This window comes from Ovis canadensis, chromosome 7, assembly GCF_042477335.2.
Source record: "Ovis canadensis isolate MfBH-ARS-UI-01 breed Bighorn chromosome 7, ARS-UI_OviCan_v2, whole genome shotgun sequence".
Taxonomy (NCBI): Eukaryota; Metazoa; Chordata; class Mammalia; order Artiodactyla; family Bovidae; genus Ovis; species Ovis canadensis.
The window spans coordinates 77,597,077-77,614,350 of NC_091251.1; the positions used below are offsets into that span (position 1 = coordinate 77,597,077).

At 45.5% G+C, this 17,274-nt stretch overlaps 1 protein-coding gene across 2 annotated transcripts in view; it reads left to right on the forward strand.

Annotated features, from left to right (window-relative positions):
* SAMD4A (sterile alpha motif domain containing 4A) overlaps positions 1-17,274 on the forward strand; it is a 227,964-nt gene that overhangs the window by 165,205 nt on the left and 45,485 nt on the right. Inside the window, exon 4 of one of the 2 annotated variants that reach the window (XM_069596666.1) lies at positions 6,762-7,025. The exons of the other annotated variant lie outside the window; for it this stretch is intronic. Within the exon in view, the coding sequence (XP_069452767.1) occupies positions 6,762-7,025 (264 nt within the window). The remainder of the gene's footprint in view (positions 1-6,761; positions 7,026-17,274) is intronic. 2 annotated transcript variants of the gene reach the window in all.

The following is a 17,274-nucleotide window of genomic DNA, read 5'->3' on the forward strand; positions in this document are numbered from 1 at the left end:
TTTTTGCATGATGTCACTGATTAAATACTCTAGTTTTTTTGTTTTTCTTTTTTTAATGTATTCTTGCAGTACTATTAATCTTTTTTTCCCCAAAGATTCCCACCACAGGGCCTCAGATTACTGGTTGTGGCACCACAAAACCAACTAAAGAAGAGGAACCCAGGGTCTAATGTTTCGCCACTGAGCTTTGCTAAAATGTTTGCCTTAAAAAAAAAAAAAATGCCTAGAATTATGCATACAAGTGGTGTTAACAGAACTCCACTCTTTGAAAATGCAAAGCCTTTAGTAACAGTTCCTTAGATACTCTAGATATCAGATACTTAGATATCAGTGTTCTCAGGAAAAACGCTTGGTATGGTGCCCAAAAGATGCCTGTTAAGCAAACCTAAACTAAGGGAATAAACAGAAACATTCCCTGCCAATAACTTTGAAACAGTAGTGATAGCTATTTTATAACTGGCAATGGCTTGAACTTTTTCTTTTCTAAACTTGACAACTATCAGACCATCTCCTGCAGCAAAACTCTCAATTTGGTGTATTCAGCCAAAGTTCTGATGCTTCTGAATTTCTTTTGGGAGTAGATCTAGACAATGTAGTTAAAATACACCATTAGCAATGCGTAAGTAGAATTTTCCGCATGTATCTTCATAGCCTGTTGACACACACAATATGTATCCCCAGAGTAAGGAAATGGCTTGGATCTTTTAATTATGGAAAGAAACTCTTAAGTTAAATATTTTAAAATAATATGCAAATATTTGATTTCTTCATTCTGCTTTTTGAAATCCCTAAATAAGAATGAACTGCTTTTTGTAAAGTTTAGTAGCAGTTGGATTGAGTTCTATCACATGAGCATCTAGAATTTGAAATATTAACAAAGCATTAATTTTCCTGTAAGAAGCCAGCTTGAATTAGAAACGGAGACTGAGACTTCCCTGGTGGTCCAGTGGTTAAGACTTTGCCTTCCAGTGCAAGGGGTGTGGGTTCAATCCCTGGTCGGGGACCTAAGATCCCACATGCCTCACAGCCAAAAAACCAAAACAAAATAAAAACAATATTGTAAAAAATTCAATAAAGACTTTTAAAATGGTCCATATTAAAAAATAATCTTCAAGAAATGGAAAGACTGGCTTAGGAAGAAGAGTGAAATTGCAAATCATGTCCACGTGGCTAAACTCATAAGGGTCTGATGAGGCTGCAGAGTCCAACCTTGGATTGAGAAAACAGGTTTCTGGGTTTGATGAAAAAGAATGGCATTAGAAGAATGGGTGCACTTAATGGTTCTATTCAAAAGGAAGTCAGTTTCAGCAGCAGTCTTGATTCTAGACTCCAAGATAAAACGCTGAGCCTGGAAATAGGTGGACGCGCACAGTGGGAACAGTGAGAAGTGGTGGTGGACTGAATTTGAGGAGTAGTGTTAACTGTGAAAGGAATCAGAGGACTTAAAGCACACGAGTTCCTGAGGCCAATTAGGTGCCCGTGGAACTCAGCAAACACAGCAGAGAACAGCAGTCGTCTCTGTCATTGAGTTCAGCCCTCAGTGTTTAACAGAAAACTGGGATCCCCGTAAAATAACTGTACTTCAAACAGATGATGAAAAAAAATGACAAAAAGAGCTGTGAATTCAGCAAATATGAAATAATTTGTATTTGATTAATGTTAATACCTTCTGCATACGTATCAAAACCATTTGTCACACAGCATTTCATCTACTAAGCAGGCTTGGTGCACATAGGAATTCCCAGGTCCTTCCACAACCCAGGGGCCCACAGCTCACAGGTTTAGGGATTATTGAATTATATTGCCGTTTGGGGCCTTCCAGCTCTGAAATGTTATTAACCTATGCTCATAATAATTTTAAAGCATTACTTGCATTAGGTGTATAAATTTAAGGAGAACAGAGAAGAATGCAATGTATCTTTGAACGACCTCCATTACTGTTTATTAGGATAAAGTTTCAGTGTTAAAAATTAAGCTTCAGTCGTCTGGACTGTTTGTTTATGGGGATCACTGCTCTCCTTGGCAGTGAGGTGCAGTTCTTAACCTGACAGAGAACTGAGGAGAGAGCTGAACCCATACCCCAAACCTTCCTCTTTGCACAGCCCCATTACTTGTCACATTAGAAGGCAAAAGAGGTAGTTATACCTGTTTTTTAAGAGTCCAACTGTCCTGAAAAGTCTTTTCCTGCCTCTTATTTCAATAACTAAAAATCAAGGCAAAGTCAATTTTGGTCAAAGGAAAGGGAGAAGAAATCTGATTTCCAGGCTTTCAAGAAAATACTTAAAAAGAACAGAATGCAGCGCCAGGTATCGTATTTTCCCCCTCAAAAAGTGTTGAAAGGAGTCTCATGAAAGATGCTTAGAGATGAAAAAGACATCATAAGGTTAGAGGAGGTTGCAGACGGCAGCTGGCCCCGAGTGGTATGACAGAGTTTATTACCAGATTATAAGACCCTCTGTACTCACATCATACTGCTGCATTGCTGGAGCAAGATTATTTTTAGCTGCTTTTCCCATATTTCAACTAGACTTGCTCAGTATTTGTTATTTATTTTTAGTTCACTTGAATTTATAAATGTTCCAAATACTACAGTACCCTATTGTCATATGTACTCATATATATGTACGTACATATATAAGTGTGCTGTGCTTAGTTGCTCAGTCGTGTCCGAACCTTTGTGACCCCACGGACCGTAGCCTGCCAGGCTCTTCCATCCATGGGGATTCTCCAGGCAAGAATACTGGAGTGGGTTGCCATGCCCTCCTCCAGGGGAATCTTCCCAACCCAGGGATTGAACCCAGGTCTCCATCATTGCAGGCAGATATCTGCGCCACCAGGGAAGCCCATGAATACTGGACTGGGTAGCCTATCCCTCCTCCAGGGGATCTTCCCCACCTAGAAATCGAACCGGGGTCTCCTGCATTGCAGGTGGATTCTTCACCAGCTGAGCCACCAAGGAAGCCCCACATATAAGTGTACATACCTGAAATTTCTTGTAGCAATTCCTAAAAATAGAAGGGATATAGACGCTATACTCTACATACTATTAAGTCTTAGCTTCAGTTTTTTCAAGAGCAAGGGTTACAGTGTTGCTCCCCTGGGCAATTATTAGAATGAATCCCCTCCCCCTGAAATATGCTGTCCCCCCAACCCTCATTATTATGAAGTTACAAATTCAGGACCTCAATTCTGCTGGAACTTGCCAACTTCTAATCTACAGTGAGGTTTTTTTTTCAAGTTGTGCCTACTTCTGCAGCATTTGAATATTACTCCGGGGCAGCTTAAGTCTGAATGGAGCGTGTTCTGTTGTCTGCCACGCAGCAGTCAGCTGCTGAGAACATTCAGAAGGCCCGCCTCTAGCTGGAGTTATTCTGGGGGGACTAACACAGTGTGAAAAGCTTCTCAGAAGCCTGCCTTCCCTGCCCTCCCCTCTCTACTTGTAGGAAAAGGACTTTTATTCATTTATTTTCACCTGAATATCCATTCTTCCGCTATGTAACACCACTTCATATGAATACTTTTGGTCGAAAAGAAAATGGACCGACGGGACAGCCGTGCACCATCTGCCCTTGACCACCTCATTCATCCACTGTTGTACAGTCTGTGGTCTTACACTCTCTCTGTCCACTGCATTTATTCTTCCCTCTGCTAATTTATGGCAATCAAAGTCCCCCAACACATGAAGTAACACCAAATTTGGCTTTGTGGTCACTATTAGCTCCACCGAAAGATCTGTCTTCACCCCAAAGGGCCCCCTTGGGCAGGTCACCTGTCACCTGCTCCAGCCTCTTTCCCAAAGGCCTGTCCCCTTTGGAGAAATGAAGCATTTGCCATGCACAGGTTGGCTTTCATGTGAGTGTGTGTCACCCCTGACTCTGAATCCTTGGCCCTCTCTGCAAAGCAAAAGCTTAGTGGGAGACATTTTGCTTGTTGCTACAGCAGGTTCACTCCTAAGGGGACATTTCTGACTTTGGTGCCAGCTGTAGAAGTCTCTGATACAGACCCAGTGAGGCCTTAGGTAGAGAGTCCCTGGGAAAAAGCCCTGGTACCTCAGGTATAACTGATTTTTATTAGAGTGAAAGTCACTCAGTCGTTTCTGACTCTTTGCGAACCCATGAACTATACAGTCCATGAAATTCTTCAGGCCAGAATACTGGAGAATTCCTTCTCCAGGGGATCTTCCCAACCAAGGGATCGAACCCAGGTCTCCCGCATTGTGGGCAGATTCTTTACCAGCTGAGCCACAAGAGAAGCCCAAGAGGCAGAGACCAAATTCATGCCATATCCCCTGTGACCTCAGTCAAGCCAGGGGCATATGAAGAAATGGGTCTAGGTTTTTATGAATGAATCCCTAAAAGTCCCAGCAAGTTAGGTAAACATCTAGTAAATTCCCTGGACACTGACAGCCTCCGCAAGGATGCTCATCAGTGGGGAGCTAACATGAATTTTAAGAAAACTTTTGATGGAAAGAAGCAAATTGGCTTCATCTAATACTGGAATTCAACTGCTACCTGTGTGTGGTATTGTTCTCTGCATCCAAGGATGGGGACTTTCTTAGCAGTGTTATTGCACTCATGGTGATGGATTCGTTATTGCCTGTAACCAGGTAGGGTGCTAAGGGTTCCATCAGCTCTGGGTGTGTGTCTCTCTGGGAAAGGCCTGCTTTTATGGTTTGGGGCTCATTCTAATCCTGGCTGTGAAGAGGAGCCCCCCTTTCCACTCTGGGCCCACCTGGCTAGCGCCATTCAGAGCACCCACCAGATATTCTGAAATGGTTGCAGAGGTACCAGGAAGCAAAGACATCTAAGCTGGAAAGTCCCATCACTTGGGGCAGCCCTGAACAAGTCCGCTCAGTTTTGTATAGATACTTAGACAGGCATGAAATGAATTTTCTGGATGTCTGGCTTTTCTTCCTGTTGGCTTCTCTCTTCATTTTTGCTGCTGCTTCCTTTTTATTTTATTTTTTCTTATTCTGCCTTTTTAATTTTTTTTCCTTTTTCTCTTGCTAATTCGGATCCAACCAGGTAGCAATGCATTTTGCAGGGAGCCTTTTTAAAGAGCTTCTTCCTTAGTCTATTCAGTGGAAATGCAAGCTGTTTCAGCCTGTTAGAATCCAAAAACTAAAAAATGTTCCCTTTGCATATTTTGAAGTTAGATGATAATCCCTTGCCTTTGATAGAATCTACCCAAATTAGAAATTTCTCAGGTTACAGACAGTAAAATTGGCAGCTCCCTCTTTTGTTAATAAAGAAGTTTCTGGCCCTTCTTTCACACACAAGGCTGCGTTTCTGGCAACATGAAGCCAAACAGAAATATGGACAGCAGGGGTGTGAACTCCATTGCTCTCCGGCCTGGTTAATGCCAACTGACCATGAGGGGCCTCCGCACACCACTACTGTCTCAAACACACTTTTTGCAAACACTCAGCCTTTTGGCTCTGGTCTTTATGTTTTTAAGTGGGGGCAAGAAAGCCTGCTGTTCACATCTTTATGTGGATGCTGCCCCACCAGAAATTCAGTTTAACAGAAAGCAGAACTTCTCACACTGGGATGTCAAGTCTGCTGGCTAAAAAACAGAGAAGGATTAATGCCAGCAAAGCAGTGCTAGTCCGGACTTGGGAGAGTAAATATCATACCTCATTGGAGGGGATAGAGCCCTACATGGAACTTAATGGCGTCCCTGAAAAATGTTTAAAAATGCATGTGGCTCGATTCCATGTTAGCACTGCAGCAGTCAAAATAAACTGGACCTGTCAGGGGCCAGCACAGAGGGAAAGTTATGAATAGACTTATTTTGTAAAGCTGTCACTTTACACGCCCAGAAAAACCAACCAAGGGTAACGTCGGCTCCCTCTGCGTTGATTTTGGTTAAATCCCTCCCTTGAATGACCTCAATTTAATTTGGCTAGTTATATGTGAGTTTTGTTGTTTTTTTCCTGGTTTTCTGGAAAAGAAATTAAAAATGGGGGCTACACAGATGTTGCCCGCTGTGCGGAAGGGCTGCACATGCTGGAGAAAACTGTTCCCGGCTTACGGAGAGCACCCCACTGGCTTCTGAATGAAAGCCTTGTTACCTGGAAGTGTTCTCATGTAAAGTCTGGCATTAACCTGCGAAGCCAAGGGAGAGAACCGGCCCTTTCACATACGGCTGCCTTGTCCCATACCCTGAGGTCCCTGTTAGTCTCAGGCCCCTTGTTGTGCCTGCACCCCTTTCAGAGGTGACAGCTCCCCTGATTCCTGGTTGGAAGGACTAGTCCACTTCTGCTAGTTCAGCCCAGCCAAGATTGCCAACGATGAGTGGTCTGCCCTCCCCTTCCAGAAAGTCTGCCCTAATGACATGGGTCACGTCCGGTTTTGTGTGGTCCCCACTCCCCGCCCCACCAAAAAAAAAAACTGGCCAGGACATGTTCTTTTCCATCTTGGCAGATCGCTACTTTGCCAGGCTGTCAATCCTCACCTGATTTTTGGGTCTACTGCTCCGAATCCTGATTTCTACAGTTAGAACTGAAAATAGATCCCGACCTACAGAGGTGAAGGTCATAGGTATGGGCCTTATAGGTGTAGTCTCCTTAGAGAGCCCACCTCACCCAAAGGTACAGACAGCATCCTTTTTAACCACCCCAAAAGGAAGAGCCACCCCATGATCCCGGATGCAACGATCAGACAGCACCATCTCTCAGGGTTAAGAGGTACTGTGGGTTCTTCTGTGGCCCAGGCTAAAGTGGGGGGAATAACCTATTTCATTTTATTTTTTTTTTCCAGTTCTCTCAGGCCAGGCACACCACAGCCCTTTGAAACGATCTGTGTCCCTTACCCCACCCATGAATGTGCCAAACCAGCCTCTAGGACATGGATGGATGTCTCATGAGGACTTACGAGCTAGAGGACCCCAGTGCCTCCCATCCGATCATGCCCCCCTGTCTCCACAAAGCAGTGTAGCCTCTTCAGGAAGTGGTGGGAGTGAACACTTAGAAGATCAGACCACTGCTCGTAACACATTCCAAGAAGAAGGTAGTGGTATGAAAGGTGAGTGACAAAACGAGAAACCACCGGCAACAGAGCCCCTCCCTTGATTTGGAGTCAGAAGGGTGAGGAGAGAGGTAGTCAGCCAGGAGGAAGGAGCCCGCCCCTCCCCGGGCTGATGGGAGGCCCCTCCCTTGCCGAGCTCTGGGGTTGACCATGGCGGAAAGGGCTCGGATTCCCCTTCCAGGGCTGCTTGCCAAAACCTGGGAAGAGCAGGAGAGGTCAACGCCCTCCTTTTTCCTTTTTTTTTTTTTTTTTTTCTGAATGCAGTGACTTGCAGACAATTAAATGAGTCACAGCTGGCGGCGATAGCATCTACTGTTTGCACATCCGTTCCTTGGTCTGCCCTGTCTGTACAGACGTTGATCTGCTCCAGCCTTCTACCTCACTGCTCTGGCCAGGGAATCGTCAATAATTTAGCAAAACAAACCACAGGATCTGTTTTTAAAAATCTCTCTTAGTGTAGAATCGTACTGGTGCTTCCTTTCCTCTCTCCCTTTCCCTTTGATATCCAGAGAAACTTGCAAACCCTTTTCTCTGCATCTGTAGAAGGGATGTGAAAAAAATAACACTGAGGCTTGCTGACAGTGTTTTAAGGCTGATAACGGATTTGCATACAGGTGATAAAGGCCTTTTGTGCAGCATCAATAAATGTTCCTACATTGCCCTGTAAACCTCTCCTCTTCTAAAGATACTCATCGAGAGATAGAGATTTCCGAATTATCCATGGTAGGTTCAAAGAGGATACGCACATTCTGTATTTTTAGATGCAAGTTGTTCAAGGGCTGGGAAAAGCCTCAGGGAAAGATGCTCGTCAGAGACACACTAATAACAATTTTAGATGGAGAAACAAGAGTTAGTCGTGCCCCTGGGACTACGATGCTGACAGGAGGCTCCGAGAGCGCCCTCACTGCTGGTGTACACAATCCTGAGGTTGTGCTGTTTCTGATCTTTCCCTTGAGAAGGATTAGTGTTGACACAGGAGGCTGGGGAATGAGCCCCCTCCCCACCACAGGAGCGTGGCACAGAGAAATGCCCACTACTCACCAAGTGCTGGTTGTAAGTGAGCCTGAGGCTGAAAATGGAGCCTGTCAACCTGGGGAAATGAACCTGAAGTGAAGCCACTCTCCTGGAGCATCCGTCCCTCCCAGCTGCTCAGGCCAGCATCCTCTCATCCCAGCGCCATCCGTGATGGATGCTGTGCTGAGTGTTCAGAGTGGTTGGGACTCGTCTTGACGTTTTCCTCTCTAGGGTGATACCAATGGGTCATTCGAAGGTGTTTAACAGGTCTCAGAAGCAATGGCCCCTTTTGGCAGGGAGGGAATGTGTGTCCTCTTTACATCTCTTTCATAGTTTTCAGGGGAATGTGTCATAATTTCGGAGACCTCTCAAAACCTATTTTTGAGTTCTGTGCTCAAGTTGCTGGGCCCCAGGGCATGAGCAGCAGGGATGGCTCAGCCATGCTTGGACCAAGAAGGGTGGAGCCAGTGTTTCTCTGGATTTGCTTCTTTCCAAGTGAAGTCGAGTGTCTGGACAAGTAGGGTGTCTGGACGAATGGTTTCCAAGACAGTGGATGTGAGGTTCTAACTGGTAACCATGAGAAGGAGGCCCGGCCTTCCTGTTGAAGAGCTTAGTGGGTCTTGTGGGAAGTCCTTGTTCTCCAGGACACTGGGTTCACCGTCTGCTTACAGGAGCTTCATTGTCTTTTCTTTCTCTTTTCCTTTCCCTTTCTTGTCTTTGTCATCTTTCATTCTTTGTGCTTTATTCTGAAGCCCTCTGTATACTTTAGACATTCTCTCAGGGCAGGTGAAGGTTTGCCCATTGCATGCTGACTTTTGGAGATGAGAAAGTCACTACTCATTAGCAATAGTGACGGTAGGCTTTTAAAGAGACATGAAGGGGAGAAAAATGGAATCGATGTCCTATCCCTGTTTAAGAGTGAGAGCCAAAATATTCCAAAGTTCAAGGAACATCCCACGTATCAGCTTCTTCGATTCCTTCCTTTAAAACTCATGTGAATTGTCCCCTCAGAGCTTCTTTGATCAGAAGGTGATGCAGACAAGACTTTACATCCAAGATTTTCTTTATAGGTCCAAGATGTGTGGTCAGAAACGTGCTGTTTGGTGATGGGACTAAACAGGATGCCCTTCTGTGTATATCCACCTTCTGCTGACTTATTGAACTGTCCCTGTCTCAAAGAATTGCATGGGATCCGCAGGATAAAGTTCTTAGCAAATTAAATAGAAACACCTATTTGAAGGAACATGATGGAAAAAGTGTATTTGTGGTTCCGCTGATAAGTCAAGCTGTAGAAACATCCACACCTGAAAACAGCATCATCCCAGAGGGTTGGGGCCAGTGTTTGTGCCCCACGAATGCCCCTCCCCATTGCACCTGGTGCCATCTCCCCTCGAAGGCCACCCCCCTGGGGACTCCTGCCACCAGGTGCTGCTCAGAATGGCCTCCCAGGAGAGCACAGAAGCAGCCCGTACAGCCTGCCCTAAGAGTATGTCATTCAATTCCCCTGTCGCAGAGCAGATGCCAGGTTCAATTTCCAAATTAATTTGTATTTTTCTGAAAAATGAAATCTGAAATCAAATGAAGTGCCTTTAAAGAGAGCCAGCTCTTCCCCTTGGATCCTCGTCTCTTCCTTTCTGTGACCGGGCCCTTTGGCAGGAGTGCCGGCCTTTTAAAGCCCCGTTCTGGTCTATCTCAGGATGCCATCATCTGATTGCTATTTTCCTACTCTTTAAACGCCCAGCTTACGAGAACAACATGGAATCTGTAGTAGAATCTGGAGGAGTTCCAAATCTCCAGGGGATGCATGTCAGCCCTCACCCCACACCTTGGGAAAAGAACAAAAATTCCCGTAATTGAGCCTAATTTAGTGTGAATTCATCTTTCTTGCCAGCAGCTGTGCATACCTTGCTGAAACACTGTGTTCATCCTAGCCTTCCTTTCCATCCAGACAGATGAGCCAGGTTTGGCTACACACTGTCCCTTAGGAATGTGCCTCTTGGGTCAGGAGTGGGAAATACAGCTCAGGGCCCAGCATTCTTTCTCTTTTTATTTTTCACAAACATCCATCTCTTTTTTTGTCTTGGTGTCAGCATTCCCTGCCAGGGATTGTCACTAAGTTCTCTCACAAGTAGATCAGCTCCTGCTCTCAGAGGATTAACATCATCTGCCCGCTTTGCTTTGTTTTTCCTTTTATAGTGAACAGCCATCCTGAAGGTTTAAGTCAGCTCCAAGGCACAGAGTGGATGTCCCTGGCAGTAGCGATCTCAGACTAATATCTCAGGCTCAGGGAATCATGGGATTAGCTACTCAACTAGAAATTAATGAAAAGAAGTGGGACTCTGAATGGGAATATAAAAAGTTCCCCTTTAACATGCCTCACAGAGGCTACTGGTTATACATGTTTGGACTGAATACACTGATTGTAGTTCTCCTTATTCTTTGTGAAAACTTCATTGTGACTTACTTATCTCAGGGGAAAGATTCTTGATTCTAGGTTGATACTCAATTATGTTCTTCTCTTCCTCTGTATCACATGAATCTAACGTGCTCTCTCACCCTTTCCTCACACAAAGCCTTCAGGTGGCCAAGAAGGGGGAAAAAACCACGCCTTGCCAAGAAAACAAAATGGAGAATTTCACTGGTGGAAGAAGCACATGTGCCCCTCCTGTTAGCATCACATCTTTAGAAATTTTGTGTAAACCCAGCACCTAGAGACTTCGAAGTCCAGGGCTGTTGCTGAGTGATGTGACTGTTCAGTGGAAGCAGAGACAAGAAAGGCTGGTTAACAGGTTTCATTTTTGTCCTCATCAAGTCAGCTGCCTTTCTTGAGCACTTGCTGAGAGAGGCTTTGGACTAGTTATTGGGGAGACAGAGGTGAAGGAGATGGTTGCTGCCTCAAGGGACTCGCTATAATGTGAGGGGTTCAATGCATGTGCACAGCCGTGAAAATATTTTGTCTCGGAGGCTCGCCATGGATTGAGGCAGGCAGCAAGGAGGGCCCTGATTCAAGTGGGGGGGAGTCAAGGAAAGTTCCTGGAGGGGGAGAGACCTGGAGCGTCAGCTTGGAGCAGGATTACAGATTAGCCAAATGTATAAGGTGAGGGAAGGGCATTCTGTGTGGAGGGAACAGTATGCCTGAAAGCATGGTTGAGACAGCTTGACCAAGTGCATCATCTGATGGCTTGAGCGCACATGGGAACACAATCTTGGGAGAGGGAAAAGCCAGATGCTAGGCTTTGCAAAAGATTGGAGCTTTTATCCTGACATTGAAGGAACGTAGCAGCAGAAATGACCTGTTTAGGTTTACACGTTAGAAATAGGACCTGAAAGGAAGAGTGGGAGTTGTATCAAGGTAGAGGATGGAGAGGGAATTCTGGGTTTGGAGGCCAACTGAGAGGTAAGGGGGTATTTCGATAACCAAGGAGAAAAATGAATTTGGACCAAGTTGAGCAGAGGAGACAAAAGGAGTGTGTTTGTGGGGTCTTCAATAAGATAGACTTGAGAGAGCTCTGAATTGAATGGTGCTGATTGAACGTAGACAAGGATAGATAGAGCGGGAGGATTTGAGGACAATGCCCAGCTTTTTGCCTGGGACATCTGGGTAGCCCATGGTATCATCAATAGCAAATAGTTAATAGGAAAAAGAAGCAGGCTGAGGGGATGGAGTGGAGCAGGCTGAGTCGGGCACCTGTGGAAGGGTCCAGTGGAGGCATGCCAGCCAGGGCCACGCTGCATCATGCTCTCCCCTCGCCCAGTCTCTCCAAGAGCCCCAGCTCCTCTCCTCCCCTGCACAGCTTAAGCATTCTGCCTCCCTGTGTGTAGTTCATGTCGGGGATTCACTAGGCTTCTGGCTAGCGACGTAGATTTAAACTAGTGAAGAAGACTTAGGACTTCTGGCTAAGTCCCGTAGATTTAGGCTTCTAATGGACTTCCCTGGAGGGTCAGTGGTTAAGGCTCTGCACTTCCAGTCCAGTGGGGCACAGATTTGATCCATGGTCAGGGAACTAAGGTCCCATATGCCACTGGGTGCAGCCAAAAAGAAAGATTTAGGCTCCCCAGAAGCTCCAAGATTTTCTCATTGCAGTTGTCAGTGTGAGAGGGGTAGAGGTGGGGTGTGGGGTCTGCTTCTCTTGCTGTGAGCTTCAGCCTCACCATTACCAGTTAACTCTGGCTGGTATACTTAGGAGGCGTGGCATTTTGTTAGTATAAAAATATAGGGGAAATTGAAACTTACATTGTTTGTATATAGACATGATAAAGGTAAGCTAGAAAGCTTTGGTTCCAGTAACCTTGATAGAAACAGCAGTTAAGAGTGGAGGGGACCAGTGACTCTGAAAATAGGCTCAGTTTTTCTTTTCTAAAGAATCTTTCTTCAGGGAAACTTATATAATATTTTTTCTCCATAGCAAAGGAAATATATTCCCTATTCTGAAATAGCTCCTTTGGGATTTTGAGTTATTTTTGAAATGTAGACCTTTGAACTTCTGCCTGTCTTAGAATGAGATTAGAAAAATATATATATTGAGAAGTGTGATCTTTGTAAGACAAAGGAACCCATCAGAAACCTTTGTAAGAAAGGCTGTGAATCCAGTTTCTGAGGGTCATAAGGGTGTGAGTGACAGAGAGGGAGTGACATAGCCCTGTGTGTAGCTGGGACACTTTTCAGCACAGCTGTCATGGGAACAAGTTACTATTTTCTGAAAGCTGACTTTCTAGACGCTGTCTTGAATTCATCTAACGTAAAGGCCAGGATTTAGTAAATTTACTTCACTTTATTTCCAAATGCCAACATACAACCTTTGTGGTTGGGTCCTAATGGGCTCAGACTCGTGCTCCCTCTTCTCAGATAGGCTGAGAAGCCCTGATGTCTTTGAAAAGCAAATCCCCAGGATTCCCCCAAATTCTAACAGTCATGAGACTACCACTATTTCTTACCAAATGTGTGTCTTCTGCAGTACTTCAAGCACAGCTTTCAAGGTAGAATCCAGCTGCTGCTGATGCAAAGCAGGCTGAGAGTAGAGCACCACTTGGGAATGTCATAGCCAATGGAAACTGTGAAAAATTGAGACCCTCTCTTTGTACCTAACCCTTCCAAGTGGCTATTTTACCCAAACTCAGCCATCTCTGTGCCTTCCAAGACCCGCACATGCTCCCCACCAGTGTGGAAGCCAGAAGCCACCACGGCCATGTCCAGGATGGTGTAGCCCCCTCTCAGCTTCCCAGGGACCAGAGACCAAGGAGCCTTCTTTCTTTCGCTCAGAGCCTGGAACAGAATATGGCTCCCCTCATAACCCAAACAGTAAAGAATCTGCATGCACTGCAAGAGACCCAGGTTCAATCCTTGGGGCAGAAAGATCCATGGAGAAGGGAATGGCTACCCACTCCAGTGTTCTTGCTTGGAGATTTCCATGGACAGAAGAGCCTGGTTGGCTACAGTCCATGGGGTCACAAAGAGTCAGGCACTACTAAACGACTAACCTCCTACTACTGGAACAGAGTAGGATTATTCATTCTGCTCTAGTCAAAACTACATACGGGCGCTAATTATCTTGCTGGTGCTGCCAGACTTCTGTTCTTCATTTTTGAAAGACGTGTTTTCCTTCTGACTTCAACAGTGAAGAATTAGTCCCTTTTTCCTCTTAAGCTGATTCTTCTCTCCCTCAAAGACCAAGGATGCAGTCAGGTCTTGGAGAGAAGCAGGGAGTTGTTTGCGCTTAGCCTGGCTTTCTGCGGCCAATGGGAGCTGCTCGTCCATTGCAGTTTCCAGGACCACCACAGTGAAGCTTCTTATGGAAAATAAGGTTGTGATGGTTCATGGTTCTCTTTTCCAGGGATGCCTTACTCCCTGCCTTTTTCATTGCTCCCCATAAGTGGGTTCTTCTGGAGGATCACTTCCATCTTTCTCTCTTGCTGTATCTCCTTGTTTGCTGGATATGTACTGCACCAGCCTATTGACTTGAATAGTATTCCAGCAGGAGGTAGTTGAGCAAAGCAGCCCAAGTTTTAATCAGAGCCCAGATTCTGTATAAGCTGTTGTGTGCACCACAAAGCCTCTCTGTGGCTGATTTATACAAACTCTAAAAGGTAAACAGAAATCAGTGTAATTGGAAACTTGATCCCATTGGTGAAGACCAAGAGGTAGAGAGAGGGCATGAAAGATAGGTGAAGTACTATTATCAAAAATGGCCCAGAGAAGATAAACCACCATGGACTGCAGCAGCATCTAGAGGAGCTTCATAAGGATGGACCCTGTGGCTCGGTGGTCTGCAAATGGATGGTGCCATTTTCTCCCAGAGTCCTCCTTCCCTCTGCCCGTCTCTTGTCAGTTTCCTTCACGGCCTTCTCTTCCCACAACTTCCTCTAAAGGCCCAGTGCTTCCAGGGCTTGCCCTGGGCTCTCCCTTCTTCCCTGAGGGTCTCACCCACTTCTGTGGCTGAAACACCTGCCATGTGCTACTGCTGAGGGAAGTGGCTCCCAGCGCAGCCTCCTCTTCCGAGACCTTGATCAGTCGTCGTCTCTATCTGGATGGCTCAAAGGATGACCCTCCGCTGACCTAGCGTGGCATTCCCCATCTCTCTCCTCTCACCCCAGACCAGCTGCTCCCCTGTACTTTCCCACTGAACCTGACCCAGGAACTGCCTTTCTCTCCCTCACTCCCTGTTCTTCCTTGATATTCAAGGGCTGTGGATTTACATCTTTTCCGTCCCCACTGCCCTCCCCAGCCATCTCAGAGGGCTTGGATTTATCCCCTGACCTCCACTTCCACATTCACCAGCCCTGCCTTGACATCAACAGCCTTCCCTGATCTCACATACACATCTTACTGTGCCTCTATTCCTCAGATTTCAGCAGTTCCTCCATCACCCAAGCGTAGGTCAACTTTCCTAGCTTTGGCATTACAAATCCCAGTCTTCTGGCCCCTGCCTGTTTGTCCCACCTGGTGTCTAAGCTCTTCTCTAGCATTCACCTAAGTCTTTGCTTGGCCTGGAACGCTCTCTTGGATCTCAGCTTCACTTATGCACTGCTGAGACGGCTTCCTCATTATGGTCTGCCCAGTGAGTCCAGGACTAATGCTACTGTGAAGCTACCCCTCACTGCCCAAGGCCAACCCAAATGCCTGTCATTCTGTGCCCGTCCCCCAGAACTTTTAGTAGAATTAGCACTTGTCGTGCAACTTTTATACTTTTTTTTTTTAATTAGCCTTTTTTTTGGATTAAAAACTCCTTGATGGCAGGGACATAGTCTGGCCCCGATAACAGGCATTTAGTAAACATTGAATGAGCAGATATCAGGATGCCCAGACTTGGCAAGGAAGTCAGCATATAGTAAAAGCATCTTTATCTTTCTCATACTGCGTAAGAGAATTGGCTTGTCCATTGGCTTGTCCATCAGAAACAGCCCAGATGAAGCTAAATGACTGTGTGCCAGCCAGAGGCAGGAGCCCAGGAGGCATGCGTGCCTTCAATCACATATCCACCACTCCAGGAAACACCCCTGTTTGTACATGTCTTCCAACCATAGCCACAGCTTTGCAGAATAAGAAAAGAAGGTCTGGGGTTAAGTTAGCTGGGTCTCAGCTTTGCATCCAACCATGTAGCATCTGGACCATGGGAAAGGACCTGAGCTTTTAGTGAGAGTTTGTCCCTGGCCAACATCTTACAGAATCTAGCCTCCCAAGTCATTGGAATTCCTGGCTTCAGAGGAGTGAAATGGTCAAGGCACTCAGTTCTCTGGTTTGTTTCTCTCTTAATGGAGTTTTGTTTTAATCCCTGGAAAAGGAAGGTGCCTCACCACCAATCAGAGTCCGGGGGGTGGGGTGGGGAGCAGAGGTTAGTAGGCTATGTTCTTAAGAGCTGGAATTTCCTCTTCTTTGTTCATCAGTTCAGACTGTAGGAGGAGAGGGCACATAGCACTGAGCTAGGAACTGACCTTCTAGAAGCAGGTCAGCATGCCTGCCCAAGGGACATATGGCCAAGAAGAGCTTGCATTTCCTTGGAACAAATCCAGAAATAACTCTTCAGGAAGGTCTAACTCACCATGTTCTGAAGTTGTATAGGAACCTTTTCTAGGAAAATGATTCCCAGTGACCTACATTTCAATTAAATGAGTGAGGCAGGCTCTTCATCCCTCTAACCAGGAAAATTCTAGTTGTCAAAATACTTTTCTAGAAAGAAATGAGCACTGATTGGACTGAGATTTGCCACACCTAGATTTGCACCCCACTCTCCCCAACTCTTAAAACACCATATTGTCATCTTGGCTTATATAGCAACCAGTTTGCAACATGATTTAGTAGCTCGGGATTCTATTTGTCTTATCATCAGTGGATTTTGCATAATCAAGTTGTAGGGCCTCCAGTGAAAATGTAGCCCATGAAGTTGCTCCATACTCTTTTGTGACAGATTGTACCCAAGTGTGGCGTTGGGTTACCCAGACTTCTTTGAATTGTGATCACTGAGTTTTCTGAACAGCTGCTTGGGGCCTTTCAAAGATGTAAACAGCAAACGTGAAACCTGATGACCGAATAGTAACATGTTGGTGGCGTAAAGCTGAATCTATTTGTTGCCCACTCCATGGAAGTATTAGCATTGTTTTACAACAGCAACAAAAACATGGCGGAGAATCAAGTCTAGTCGAAGAGCTCCAGGATATCACATGAGGGAAGCGAATGCCCTCAACTCTTGATCCAACCACAGTTTGAGTTGAGGAGGATATAAGGTGTTGGTACTGTGTATCTCAGGGAGCCCTATTTCTTTATGGTTAGTGATGGTCCCAGTGGGACTCTCTACTTGTCACAGTAGAATGAAGGGCCTCAAAGCACAGAATCAGTGACTTTTTTGCCTGAACTAACTGAGTCTTTTCTTAAAATGCCATTGGATATCCAATTCTGTTTCTCCAGAAATTCCTCTTTGGCCTTCGTATTACTGCAAATCAAAAAGTAACCTCACCAGGCCGCCCACTTTCTCCCCCTTTATCTTTTGAGTTTCAGGTGGTAATCCCGTGCCTACAGTCCCTAAATCTAGATTCAGTTCACCCAGGAGGCAGGTCTGATTTCAGAATAGGCCAGGCCTCTTCAATTAATCCCAGCTGACTACTTTAAACATTAAAAAATTAGAAGGTTCCTACTAATTTTGTAGTGTTTATGGTCTCTGTCAGTGCCTCAGAATAAAGCACTTAGCAATAGACAGTATCTTGCCATCAACATGGTTAGTAATGGGTAGTAATTCATAGA